This window comes from Mobula hypostoma, chromosome 7 (genome assembly GCF_963921235.1).
Source record: "Mobula hypostoma chromosome 7, sMobHyp1.1, whole genome shotgun sequence".
Taxonomy (NCBI): Eukaryota; Metazoa; Chordata; class Chondrichthyes; order Myliobatiformes; family Myliobatidae; genus Mobula; species Mobula hypostoma.
Window position 1 is genome coordinate 168,284,554 of NC_086103.1, and position 14,366 is coordinate 168,298,919.

Here is a 14,366-nt window from a genome sequence, read left to right on the forward strand (position 1 = left end):
CGGAGGCCTCCGCAACCATGACTCGGCTCACGGATTTGTTTCAGCCAGGAGCCCGGCCCTCCGGGATTAAGTGTCAGCTTCGGGGCCCGACCCAATCGACAGCCCGGGCCCTCGGCAGCCAGAAGTGGCAGCGGAGCCTCCCCTGTCACTTGGCCCGACCCGGAGCGCCGACAACGTGACCTGCTGATCAATCCCCGCGGGACGCATCCACCAACCTCAAAGAGCTGCCAACAACACACTGCATCGATGGAAACCTGGAAAGATGCACTATTTACCGAGGAAGTGTGGGAAAAGAGCTGGGCTGCTGGTCAGATTGAAGCTGAGGGGCTTCAGGATCCCTATGCCCACCATCCTACTAGCTAATGTGCAAGCCATAGAGAACAAGGTGGATGATCTTAAAGGGAGACTCGCCTACTGCAGGGAGATACAGAACTGCTGTGTATTCTGTTTCACCGAGACCTGGCTCTCCCCTGCCACCCTTGACTGTGCCATCTGACCGGAGGGATTTTCAATCCATTGGATGGACCGCACGGCGTCTTCGGGCAAGATGAGCGGAGGTGGTGTCTGCCTACTGATCAACACTGCGTGGTGCTCAGACACAGTGGCACTGACTGGCTCCTGCAGCCTGGACCTGGAACACCTGTCGGTGAAGTGTCGTCCCTACTATCTGCCACGGGAATTCACCTCGGTCACACTGACAGCGGTCTACATTCCCCCCCAGGCAGACGTGGAGTGTGCTCTGAACATACTGTATGCCAACATCAGTGAACTTGAGACCAGGTGTCCAGAGGCTTTGCTCATTACAGCCGGGGACTTTAACCAGGCCAACCTCAGAAAGGCGCTGCCAAAGTTATACCAACATGTCTCCTGCCCTACTAGAGGCCTGAATATACTTGACCACTGCTACACAGCAGTCAAGGATGCCTACCATTCCGTCCCACGACCTCACTTCGGAAAATCGGACCATCAGGCCGTACTCCTCCTCCCGGCTTACAAACAGAAACTGAAGCGGGAGGTCACGGTGTCAGAAATGGTGTCGTGTTGGACGGAGGAAACGGATGAGGTCCTCCGTGACTGCTTTGAATCGTTGGACTGGTTAGTATTCAAGGACACAGCAGCTAACCTCGATGAGTATGCGTTAGTTGTCACGGACTTTATCTGGAAATGCACAGAGGACTGTGTGTCTCGCAAGAAGATCCGGGTTTTTCCTAACCAGAAACCTTGGATGAATTATGAAGTTAAGTCCTTTTTGAAGGCTAGAGCTGCGGCTTTTAGGTCCGGGGATACCAGTTGCTACACGGAATCCAGGCATGAACTCCGGAAAGCCATTAAAGGTGCCAAGAGGCAAAATGGAGCCAAGTTGGAAGCCCAGGCTAACCAGAGGGATGCCAGTAGACTATGGCAGGGTCTAGATGAGATCACTGGGCGCAAAGAAAAGGCTGGGAATATCAATAACTATGGCTGTTCTCTTCCTGACGAACTTAACGTATTCTATGCATGATTCGAACAGAAGAGGAGCGTCCCGCTCCCTCTGGATGAACCGGACCTTATGGCATCGAGATTCATCGTCACCGAGGAGGACGTTAGAAGGGCCTTCCTGAAGATAAATCTAAGGAAGGCAACGGGCCCAGATGGCGTCCCGGGACGGGTTCTTCGGGTCTGTGCAAGTGAGCTAGCTGGAGTGTTTGCTGACATCTTGAACTGCTCCTTGCTTCAGTCTAAGATCCCCTCATGTTTTAAGAAGGCAACGATAATCCCAGTGCCGAAGAAGAGCAAGGTGGCATGCCTGAATGACTATCGACCTGTGGCTCTGACGTCAATTGCCATGAAGTGCATCAAGCGATTGGTTATGGCACACATCAACCACAGCCTACCGTCAACCTCGAGGCTTTGCAATTTGCCTACTGGAGCAACAGGTCAACGGCAGATGCCATCTATCTGGCCCTACATTCCTCCTTAGAATAATGACACATATGTAAGGCTCTGCCTTCAATACCATCATTCCAAATAAACTGATTCCTAAGCTCCGGAACCTGGGCCTTAGCACTCAGATCTGTAGCTGGATCTTCAACTTCCTCACAGACAGGACCCAGGCTGTAAAAATAGGGGACACGCTCTCCTCTACAATCACTCTGAGCACCGGTGCCCCACAAGGCTGTGTACTCAGCCCCCTGCTGTACTCACTGTACTCCCATGATTGTGTAGCCAAGTTTCCATCAAACTCAATATAATTGTAGGCGGTATCTTGGGTAATAATGAGTTTGAGTACAGAGAGGAAATTAAGAACCTGGTGGCATGGTGTGAAGATAATAACCTATCCCTCAACGTCAGCAAGATGAAGGAATTGGTTGTTAACTTCAGAAGGAGTAGCGGACCACCCGGCCCCATTTACATCGGTGGTGCGCAAGTGGAACAGGTCAAAAGCTTTAAGTTCCTCAGGGTCAATATCACAGATGACCTGACTTGGTCCAACCAAGCAGAGTCCACTGCCAAGAAGGCCTTTACTTCCTGAGAAAGCTAAAGAAATTTGGCTTGTCCCCTAAAACCCTCACTAATTTTTATAGATGCACTGTAGAAAGTATTCTTCTAGGGTGCATCACAACTTGATATGGAAGTTGTCCTGTCCAAGACCGAAAGAAGCTGCAGAAGATCGTGAACACAGCCCAGCACATCACACAAACCAATCTTCTGTCCATGGACTCACTTTACACCGCACGCTGTCAGAGCAGTGCTGCCAGGATAATCAAGGACACGACCCACCCAGCCAACATACTTTTCGTCCCTCTTCTCTCCAGAAGAAGGCTCAGGAGCTTGAAGACTCGTACGGCCAGATTTGGGAACAGCTTCTTTCCAACTGTGATAAGACTGCTGAACGAATCCTGACCTGGATCTGGGCCGTACCTTCCAAATATCCGGACCTGCCTCTCGTTTTCTTTTGCACTACCTTACTTTCCCTTTTCTGTTTTCTATTTATGATTTATAATTTAAATTTTTAACATTTACTAACGATTTGTACTCCAGGGAGCGTGAAGCACAGAATCAAATATTACTGTGAGGATTGTACACTCTTAATATCAGTTGTTTGGTGACAATAAAGTAAAGTAAATTAGGTAATTCTTCAGGTCCATGGCCATCCTTCCAGAAACTGGAAATATAGGGAAGACAGGTGGTAGTGACAGGTTCCTCATCATTATTAGTTTTCCTAGTTTTTCTGGTCAGCCTTTTTAACAAGGTGAAGGGAATCAGTTGGGCCTGTAAAAGAGTTGACCGGATTCTGGAAGGATTGCCAGGATCCTGAAGAAATACTGAATTAATGCCATCCACAAACCCGTAAGAAAGCTCAAGTCACAGTTTATGCGGGTTGCAGATGACCTGCGACTCAGGTCGGCTGGGGTTTACAGGACTCCCTCTGAATGTGGAGCAGTGTATATCGGCCAGACAGGATGCACGGTGGAAACCCACGTCAAAGAGCAAAGAATGTGTATCCATTTGGGTTACCCACAGAAATCGGTGGTAGCAGACACTACATTTGCAATGGCCATCGGATTGTCTTCAATGCCACAAATCTACTATGCTATACAATGGCTTTTGGGACCACCTGGTAAAGGAAACCATTGAAATAAAACTAGAGAAAAAGAATTTTGATTAGAGGAAGGTTCTCACTCTAACTAAGAACTGGAGTTCAATTGTAAACAAGATGGGAGAGTAGAAAACTTGTATGGGAAGGGGGTATAAATACTACTGGACTAGATATGCCCAGGCATCATCCCTGATGAAGATGGCAGAGTTTGCCATTGAAATTCTGGTTATAATCAATACCAGTACCCAGCTGGAAGCCCGAGAAGAGTCTATTCAAAGCCTGCAAACTTCAGATTATGATGAGTAGGACATTGATGTTTAACTGTACCCTTTATTCGTTGTTGTAGTGGGAGCTGGAGAAGCTGCTAACTTTGCTGCATATGCTTTTGCTCCGGCAACATTAGTAACACCGTTGGGAGCCCTCAGCGTCCTAGTAAGGTAAGAACCTTGATGTTGATCATCACAGAATCAAATGCCAATAAATGTTTTGTGTTCAGTTGCCCTTCAATATAATGGGCCGCCGCAGTAGCATGACACTAATACAGATCGGGATGCTTAGAGTTAATTTCTGGGGGATTGTATGTTTTTCCAGTGACTGCTTGGGTTTCCTTTGGGTGCTCCAGTTTCCTCTCTGTCCAAAAGCTCCTTAAATATGTTCCTTATTGAGAAACTAAGGAGGCATGGGATCCGAGGGGACATTGCTTTGTGGATCCAGAATTGGCTTGCCCACAGAAGGCAAAGAGTGTTTGTAGAAGGGTCATGCTCTGCATAGAGGTCAGCGACCAGTGGTGTGCCTCAGGGATCTGTTCTGGGACCCTTACTCTTTGTGATTTTTATAAATGACCTGGATGAGGAAGTGGAGGGATGGGTCATTAAATTTGCTGATGACACAAAGGTTGGGGTTGTTGTGGGTAGTGTGGATGGCTGTTAGAGGTTACAGCGGGACATTGATAGGATGCAAAACTGGGCTGAGAAGTGGCAGATGGAGTTCAGCCCAGATAAAAGTGAAGTGGTTCATTTTGGTAGGTCAAATATAATGGCAGAATATAGTATTAATGGTAAGACTCTTGGCAGTGTGGAGAATCAGAGGGATCTTGGGGTCCGAGTCCATAGGATACTCAAAGCTGATGTGCAGGTTGACTCTGTGGTTAAGAAGGCATATGGTGCATTGGCCTTCATCAACCGTGGGATTGAGTTTAAGAGCCGAGAGGTAATGTTACAGCTATATAGGACCCTGGTCAGACCCCACTTGGAGTACTGTGCTCAGTTCTGATCGCCTCACTACAGGAAGGATGTAGAAACCATAGAAAGGGTGCATAGGAGATTTACAAGGATACACTCACAACATGCTGGAAGAACTCAGCTGGTCGGGCAGCATCCGTGGAAAAGATCGGTCGACGTTTCGGTCCAGAACCCTTCGTCAGGACTGTAGAGGGAAGGGGCAGAGGATTTACAAGGAAGTTGCCTGGATTGGGGAGCATGCTTTATGAGAATAGGTTGAGTGAACTCAGCCTTTTCTCCTTGGAGTGACGGATGATGAGAGGTGACCTGATAGAGGTGTATAAGATGATGAGAGGCATTGATCGTGTGGATAGTCAGAGGCTTTTTCCCTGGGGCTAAATTGGCTAACACGAGAGGGCACAGTTTTAAGGTGCTTGGAAGTAGGTACAGAGGAGACGTCAGGCGTAAGATTTTTACGCAGAGAGTGGTGAGTGCGTGGAATGGGCTGCCGGCAACGGTGGTGAAGGCGGATATGATAGGATCTTTTAAGAGACTCCTGGACAGGTACATGGAGCTTAGAAAAATGGAGGGCTATGGGTAACCCTAGGTAATTTCTAAAATAAGTACATGTTCGGCACAGCATCGTGGGCCGAAGGGCCTGTATTATGCTGTAGGTTTTCTATGTAGGTTAATTGTTCATTGTAAATTGTCCTGTGATTAGGCAAGTGTTAAGTAGGTGGGTCGCAGAGCGGTGCAGCTTGTTGGGCTGGAAGAGCCTGTCCCGTGCTCCATCTATAAATAACTAAGTAGAGGCATTGCAATTGGTTTATTATTGTCCCATGTACCAAGATGCAGTGAAAAGGTATCTTGTATACCCTTCATACAGATCAAATTATATACAGTTGCAAGGTAAAACAGTAACAAAACGGAGAACAATGTGCAACAGGAACAGAGAAAGTACAGAGCAAATGGACAATAAGGTGCAACGTCATAACGAGGTAGATTGTGAGGTGTATCTTGTGCTGGGGAGTCATTCAATGGTCTTATAACAGCAGGATAAATGTTGTTCTTCAGCCTGGTGTAGGCTGTTGTATCCTCTGCCTGATGGGCAATTGTTGAAGAATTCTAGGGCAAGTGGGGTCTTTGATTAATGACTGCTGTACTTAAGGCGGTGAGAAGTATAGACAATGTCCTAGATGGGAGGCTGATTTGCAGGATGTGCTGAGTTGTGTCCACTACGCTCTAAATAAGTAGTGCAAAAAGGAAAATAGTGAGGTGGTGCTCATGGGTTCATAAAACATTCAAAAATATGATGGCAGAGGGGAAAAGGCTGTTCCTAAAATGATGAGTGTGTGTCTTCAGTCTCCCCACTCTGATGATTTCAGTGTTGTCAGCTCAAGAAGTTCAACCCCCCTGTTGGGCACTCTGTCATTCTCTCCCCATGGACGTGCAGTGCATTATATTGACATCAGATGAGTCGATTCTGACGGTGCTTTTCGAAGCCGCTACCATCTACCACCAATGAGGTTAGCAATAGCAGGCAAATAGGATCTTTAGAACTGTACTTTCCCCTCCAAGTTGCACACTATCTTGAATGATAATACTGTATATCCTTCAGTATTACTGAATTAAAAACTTTATGGAAGTACCATCACTGGAAGCACTCCAGCAATTTCAGAATGTGGCTCAACACGACATTTTTCAAGAGCATTTAGGAATTAGCAATAAGTGAAAAGCATTTAATTGGGATTATTGGCAATGTGAAATTATGAATGATATCAGGTAATGAGATGCACCAACAGATCATTATATTGGACTTGTGACATTGCTGTGCTAAATTGAATAATGCTCGTCTATACTTAAACCTAACAAAAAATGAGAAGTGATCTGAGATTTAAAAGATTTTGAGAAGAACTGACAGGGCAGCTGAGGAGAGGCACATTCCTCCGGCAAGGGCAGTTTTTCAGGTTATGTAGTCAGCTGTTTGGAACTGCTGAGCAGAAGTTTCTCTATGGAGACTGTTGCAAATTCTTTTCTAACATGGAGAGATTTGGAAAGGTGAGAAGAATATTTTCATATTTGGATTTTAAAATACAAGGAATATGGAGTTGGTACAGGAAAGTGGCACCAAGGTAAATGTCAGTCCTGACACTACAGAATGTCAGTACAAGCATGCAGATTGAACAGCTTGTTTTGTCTTGCATTCTAATGGGCATCTTGTGGCCGAGTGGACTTCAGGCACAGGATCAACAGTAATGGTGGAGCTATATGACATTTTCTAGCTGTCACCGTGCAGATGTAGAATCATTAGTGCATGGCCATGGGTCCGATCAGGCTGTTGAACCAGGGGGGATAACTTCACTCGTCTTCACTCACCCCAACACTATACTGTTCCCACAAGCTATGGACTCGCTTTCAAGCACTCTTCATCTATTGTTCTTGATATTTATTGCTTTATTTATTTTTCTTTTTATATTGCACAGTATTGTCTTTTGCACATTGGTTGTTTGTATTGTGTGTTTTTTTTCATTGATTCTATAGTGTTTTTTGTATTTACTGTGAATGCCTGTGAGAAAATGAATCTCAGGGTAGTATATGGTGACAGAGTTAAAAATACACGTGGACTAAGATGTTAACTGTCCTGTGCTATCACCAGTGGGATCATCAGTTGATCTGCCACCTGTCTTCAGGGGTTTCATCCCGCTTATGATCAAGACTCCCTGGAGGTGGTGGGCCAGCAGTGCTAAAGCACCACCTCCCACTGGTGAGCTTAACTTGGCATCTGCCTCTATCAGAGTTGTTGATCACTTCCATCCAACAGATAGTCTGCTCTTCAGGTGTCTATGCAACTACTGAAGGGTTTGAAAAAGGTGTCCAACTTTCTCTTTGATGTTCCCCTGAGAGTGTTCTCCAACATCAAACTGATATCCTCGTCAAATACACGCCAAGCCTTCTCATCTGCCATTGCTGGCTACTTGAACTTCCTCTTCTTCTCTACCTCCTCACTACCGCCATCATGCGAAGGATCTACCTGGGTACTGTGGTCTGAAACCTGACCTGGGTTATCTCTCGTCTGACCTGGAGTATGACGACTCTCTCCAGAGCGAATCGCTGTGGCTTGTGAATCAGTGGTTGAAAAGACCACATCATCTGTGCTTGGTGAAGTAATCTCACCTTCATCCACTGGGATGGAATAGCACCTCAACTTTGCTTGGTGGACTCGTAAACCTTTAATGCTGGAAAACGCTCTCCCACACCAACACACTGGACACTCAGAGCCTCTTATCCTAGCTCTTGGTCATAGTCGTTCCCTGTAATTAACTGTATCCGTCTAATTGGGTTCATCATTCTCCCTCTCTCTTGGAGGACCCCGAGGGTATGTTTCTCCGTGTAAAGTACATATGTACATATGTACTTTGATTGTAAATTTACTTTCAATTTTGAACTTTGGCCCACTATGTCCATGCCAGCCATTGAGAATATACGTTTCCAACACTTGGCCCATGGCCTTCAATGCCAGTGGTCCTCAACCTCCGGACCGCGCACCGATACATTGCCCTGGCAGCACCTAAGTAATTAGCTTGTTTATTTCGGCTTTCTTCTTCAAGGTGTGTTGGGTGCGTTCTGACTACTGCTGCACCACTGCATTCTTTGCGGCAAATGTATCGGTCCGCGGCCTGGAGGTTGGGTCCACTGTTTAATGCCAAAGTTTTTTGAGTGTTCATCTAAATACTGCATAGTTGGAGTATCTGCCTTTACCAGCACCAAGCTGGTGGCATTTCATGCAGATGTAGTCATCCGGACTGCAAGGTGCATTCCTTCCTGCTGCGGGTCATACAGCACATAAGACTGAATTTCTTTACCATACTTGTATATTAAAAAAATTGTTTAAAATATATTCCAAGTCATGCTTGTGCATTCTGACCTTGTAATTTATTGGAGAGTCTGCATTTATGTGTTTTATATTAGGATCTATATTGCCTGCAAGGCACCTTTCATTTGTCGGGAAGGAAGATCACCAGTAACTTAATCCAGTTTGTAAGTATTCAAGGAATAGGCAGGTTTTGGTTTGTTGTTAGTGTTCTTTGGTGCCAGGAGAGATCATTGAGCAATTGTTGAACTTCATTTGTGACTAGTATGATGATAGCCATGGCTACAGCAAATATATGCTTCAATACCTACTTTGAGTGTGTCATTTACAGTTCTTTTTATATTGACTGTTGTGTTTCCACAGTGCAGTTCTGTCATCTTACTTCCTGAATGAGAGGCTTAATCTCCATGGAAAACTTGGTTGTCTTCTAAGTATTGTTGGTTCAACTGTCATGGTAATACATGCGCCACAAGAGGAAGAGGTGGAAACAATACACGCAATGGCCATGAAACTTAAAGATCCAGGTATAGCACATATTTTCATCTACTTATGTGGCTGTTATTTTAGTTCAGCATTGGTCTCTACTTGGCAGTAACATTCTAATCATAGGTCAGAGATAATGGCTTTAAAATCCCATTCTAAGGATTTTGAGCACAAACTCCAGACTTTTAAGATAAAAGCTGTTCTTCAGCCCTGGGTGGTTGTGGTGTCGATGACTTTTAATTGTGAGATTAAACTGTCCTCTCTTCGTACAGGACTGTATTCCAAGAAGATAGCAGGAATTCCTCTGGAGACCTGATTAAAACTTTAGGCCTTATCTATCCAATATTCCCAAAAACATATTATCTGCTTATTATAAACAGTAATACAAAAAATAGAAACTTTCAGTCTGTATTTTGTCTGCTGCTGTCCTAATGTTGCATCTTTGGCCTTGATTCCATTTTAAAAGCTTTAATTGCTTATAGAGCACTTTGAAAGTGCTGAAATTGTGTGAAGTACCATAAAATACAAATTCATTTTATATTATTTCTTGTCTTTTGCTAACAAAATTGTCAAAAGGAGGAAAATTAGAAAAAGCCTTTGATTTTTCTTTGTCAGGATTTTTCTAACTTTAGTTTGGGTTATTTCCCAGAATGTTTTGATGAGTTAACGAGCTGTAAAATTTGTATACTGGTAGTTATTTTGACTGTGGTTATGATGTGCACAGTTTTCAAGTAACTATTTACATATAGTCAAATGATTGATTGTGCTGTACTTAGAATTTTGGAACTGGATTAAAGCCAAAGTTAAATGTTTTGTAGTTGTGGTATTGGACACAGAATGAGCCATAAAATGTAAGGTGCTTGTAATAGATAACACAGTAATCCAAATGTAGATCAGGTGGGAAAAAATGGTGACAATAAGATGAAGAACGCATAGAGCAGCTGGAGACAAGGCTATTTTAAGTTGCTTATTATGAGATGGAAAAAGTTAAATCCTGTTGTAAATGGAATAACCATAATTTTGAACATTGAACAGCATCACTATCAAACTCAGTCTTAATGATTCTGTGATGCATCTATATAAAGAAAATAACAAAGGTATGAGGGCAAGTTGGGTGTGGTTATTGGGAACTTGCATTGAAATATATTTAAGAAATATCCATGATTTGAAAAAATATGTAGCTTAAAACGCAAAACCGAATGGGGAAAAGTGATAAATCATGGCTGACTGAATTTATATAAATAAAATAGCATATAAAGTTTCAAGAAATGGCAAGCATGAAGATTTGGAATATTTTGAAACTTGACAGAAGATCCAGAATTTGATCTTAAACAGGAAGATAGAATGACTATGAACTTTTGCAGATATGTGAAAAGTAAAAGACAAGTGAAGGCAAATATGTATCCTCAACAGACAGAAATAGGAATATTATATAACAAAGAAGAAGAAATTTGTAGAAAAAAAACAAATACTTAATCTGTCATCTTGGTAGAACATTAAAAGCCTACCAGAAATCAAAATTAAGAGAGTCCAGGTCCCCGGGTGCTCTCTTCCTACACACGTGCTCATCTGTCCACCCAACTTTCCTCCTCCCACCTGGTTCTATCCACCCATCATCCCCTCCCATCTGGCCCATTAATCACCTACCATCCTCTATCACACCCATATGACTCTATATTGGCAATCTTTTCTGTTCCCCTCAGTCCTGCTGCAGGGTCTGACCCAAAATGTTGACTTGCACCTTTTGCCTTCACAGGTGCTGCTTGACTTACTGAAGACTGAAGAGTTTGGTTTAGGTGTGGACAGTAGCCAGGTAGCGAGTTGGAAGTGATGTTTAAGGGTTGGAGTTTTCTCTTACCCTTTTGACTTGGAGCAGGGCTTAAAATTGGCAAAATGCGAATTTGTGAACTTGTCGATGAGATTTCTTTACACGGACAGCCACTTGTTGAAATTGCATTCTCCAAGTTCAGCTTCTCCTCTGCTTTTTCCTCCTTTATGGAAATTAAAGCCTTAAAACAAATTAGTTTTGATAGTGAACATGTAAATTATTACTACGTTATTTATTCCAGAGTGAGATTTCAGCATCTTGCCACAATAAAGCTTATGATGAAAGCTGTTGCGCCTGAAGTCAGAGTGTTCAATGAGCTTCCAGTTTAGTTGGATGATGTATCCCTTGTGATTTAGTAAGGAGTGCCTTTGGGATAATTTTCAAGAAGATTGAATGCCCTGAAATAAACAATTGTGCCAAAAAGACTAATTTTAAAAGTGAGAAATATTTTTTAATATCTGAGTACTGAGGAGCAGGGTGTATGCTTTGACAGCATTGAAATGAAATAGAACTGCCCTTTGTCTTTGATTCTGAGATTTTAGTGTATGCACAGTATCAGAGGCAATGAGTGATGTTAACTTTGGGAACAGAAGAACTGAAAGAATCTGTTATTCCACTTGGACAGTTAAAGAAAAGGTTGCAATGTTATTTGCTGTAATGATAAAGGCATTGTTTGCTGTCATTATAAAAAATGGATCAAAGGATGTTTAGTTTGATTCTTTGATATGTTACTCAAATGATTTGAGATGATCTCAGCTAAGGCAGCAGCTGAGGTTCAGTAATTGGCTTTAGTACCCAAGGACATGAAGTAATAAATCAAAAATCTCTTTTGTTTCCTGACCCAGGGGACAGTGCCAATTACTGGCAGCAGGACTAGGCATCTACAGAGAGAAAATGGAGCAGATGCCACACCCAGTCTTCTATATTCTCCCTTTCTATCATTCAGGAATTCATACTTGTTTTACAGTTGATGCAGTGATTAAAATTTTCAATATACTACACTTCATTAATTGATTGTAATGTCTTCTCTACTTCTGTCACTTCAATTTTCCTCGAACACCACCTGTGATCTTTCTCCTAACAAAGCTGAAAGCTTGAGGAAAAGCATATTGCGATCTTCAGGACTCAGCATCGAATCCATTAACTGTTTCTCTCTCCACAGATGCCATATGATATGCAGATAGTATTTGCAGTATTTTACTTCTGAATACAAGCCTAATTCCCTAACGGTGTTTTTTTTTCCCCATTCTGGTTTTAGGTTTTGTGGTGTTCGCGACTTTTGTCATCATAATTTCCCTGATCCTTATATTTGTTGTTGGTCCTCGTCACGGACAGACAAACATCCTGGTTTACATAACCATCTGTTCTGTAATTGGTGCCCTATCTGTCTCCTGTGTGAAAGGCCTTGGTATTGCCATAAAGGAACTCTTTGCTGGGAAGCCCATCCTTACCAACTCTCTTTCATGGATCCTCCTTCTGAGCCTTATTGCTTGTGTAAGCACCCAAATTAACTACTTGAACAAAGCACTTGACATTTTCAACACATCCTTAGTGACTCCCATTTATTACGTGTTCTTCACTACATCTGTTTTGACGTGTTCAGCTATCCTTTTCAAAGAATGGTATCACATGGACAACGATGACATCATTGGCACATTGAGTGGTTTCGTCACCATCATAGTGGGCATCTTTCTGCTGCATGCCTTTAAGGATATCAATTTAACAGTGGCAAATTTGCCTGTGTTTATGAGAAAAGCGGAGAAAGGATTTACTGCCAATGGTAGTGCACATTATGAGCGGTTGGACCACAATGTGGAAAATGAAAGCTGTACTGATAGTTCTGAAATGCACTCTGAACTGATTTCTTCCAGAAGAAATGGCAACATAATCAACATGTGAGAGTTGGATAATACTGTTAAGGGATAAAGGAAATGCACTGCACTGTGCTGTCATAGTCACCGGAATTGAGCTGCTTGTAAAAAAAAAAGGTTATCTGTATTGGTGACTTCATTTGTTGTAATGGAGAGTCTCTTGGGACAATCATTTTTCACCCCAGTGTGATTGGAATGGACTCTGGGTTATTGTATTTACCTTTTTATTTGCCTTAATTTTCATGACTTTTTTTAAAAATAAATATTTCAGATGATGCATTGTGGTTTACAGGGATTAAGCGACTATTGTAAAATTGTCACCATATAACAGTGTACATATTCGGACTCTAATTTAATTTTTTTGGAAACAATATTGTATGTTTTGAAAACAATACTGTATGCACTGAGAGCCCTAATTTTAAATGTTTGAAATAAAATTCTTTTTGATTCTCTTCATATCTGTAACACAGTGTGGTAGAAAGTCAACACAATTCTTCTGCATTTTGTTGTGATTTTTAAGACTTTTCTGATCTTAATTAATCAGTCTAGAAAATAGAAATTAATTCACGTAATGCAAGGGTATTTTAGGAATTACTCAAGAACTGTAGCCAGAAATGAAGAATGTAATCTTATTCCGACATTCTGGAATTTCTTCTGAGATGGTCAGGGACTAGCAGATTTAATTTTTGTCAGGTATATTAATAGAAGAAAGTAAAACATTTTCGATAGTTAATGTATCGACAAAAAACAAGGAAAAGTATTTCTGATTTAGCTGTGGACTTGAACTGATTTTAACTTCAGCCCAAATGTTTGAGCATTTGATTTTTTTTTAGTTTTGCTACAATGTCGCTTTAAATACTCTTTTGTATTATCCAGTAAAGCCATCTGTTTTCTAGTGCTGAGCAAGGTGTAAGTGAACACTAAGAATTTACAGTCGAAAAGGGGCTGTGTGGTTTACTTCGCAGCGTGTGATGATAGTGCCTGAGATTACAGCCTTGTACCTGTTCCATTCCATGACAAAAACATGCTTTGTAAGCAGAAAATAAAAGGAAGTGGTATAGTTAATAAAAATATGTAGACAATCTTGTTGGTAGAATCAAATTGGAAGGAGGTAAGAAATAACCAAGCAAACACAGATTCCCAGGAAAAAAAAGACATACTGGTTAGTAGGTTAATTGGTCACATGGTTGATTGTGTTGTCAGGCCTTTAATGTGCTGTATCTCTTAATAAAATTTGCATCTCAAACACAAAGCCTGCAGCTGCTGGAAAGCCAAAGCAACACACAAAACGCTGGAGGAACTCAGCAGGCCAGGTAGCAAAGATCTCGGTTCAAAACATTGACTGTTTATTCTTCTCCATGGATGCTGCCTGGTGTGCTGAGTTCCTCCAGCATTTTGCGTGTATTGCTTGGTATAGATAGGTACAGTGATCACTTCTATGACAGCAATCTGGAAGCAACACAAATGAGGAAGTGGTGATTTTATGAGAGCACTGTTCAGCTTTGGTCATTAA

General features: G+C 42.4%; 1 protein-coding gene across 7 annotated transcripts in view; it reads left to right on the plus strand.

Annotated features, from left to right (window-relative positions):
* Nucleotides 1-13,309, plus strand: part of nipa2 (NIPA magnesium transporter 2) — a 59,912-nt gene extending 46,603 nt beyond the window's left edge. For all 7 annotated transcript variants that reach the window (XM_063054528.1, XM_063054527.1, XM_063054526.1 and 4 more), the window contains 3 exons: nucleotides 3,927-4,017; nucleotides 9,035-9,195; nucleotides 12,241-13,309. In XM_063054528.1, the coding sequence (XP_062910598.1) occupies nucleotides 3,927-4,017; nucleotides 9,035-9,195; nucleotides 12,241-12,881 (893 nt within the window). In that variant the 3' untranslated portion in view covers nucleotides 12,882-13,309. The remainder of the gene's footprint in view (nucleotides 1-3,926; nucleotides 4,018-9,034; nucleotides 9,196-12,240) is intronic.
* The last annotated feature ends 1,057 nt before the right edge of the window (nucleotides 13,310-14,366 follow it).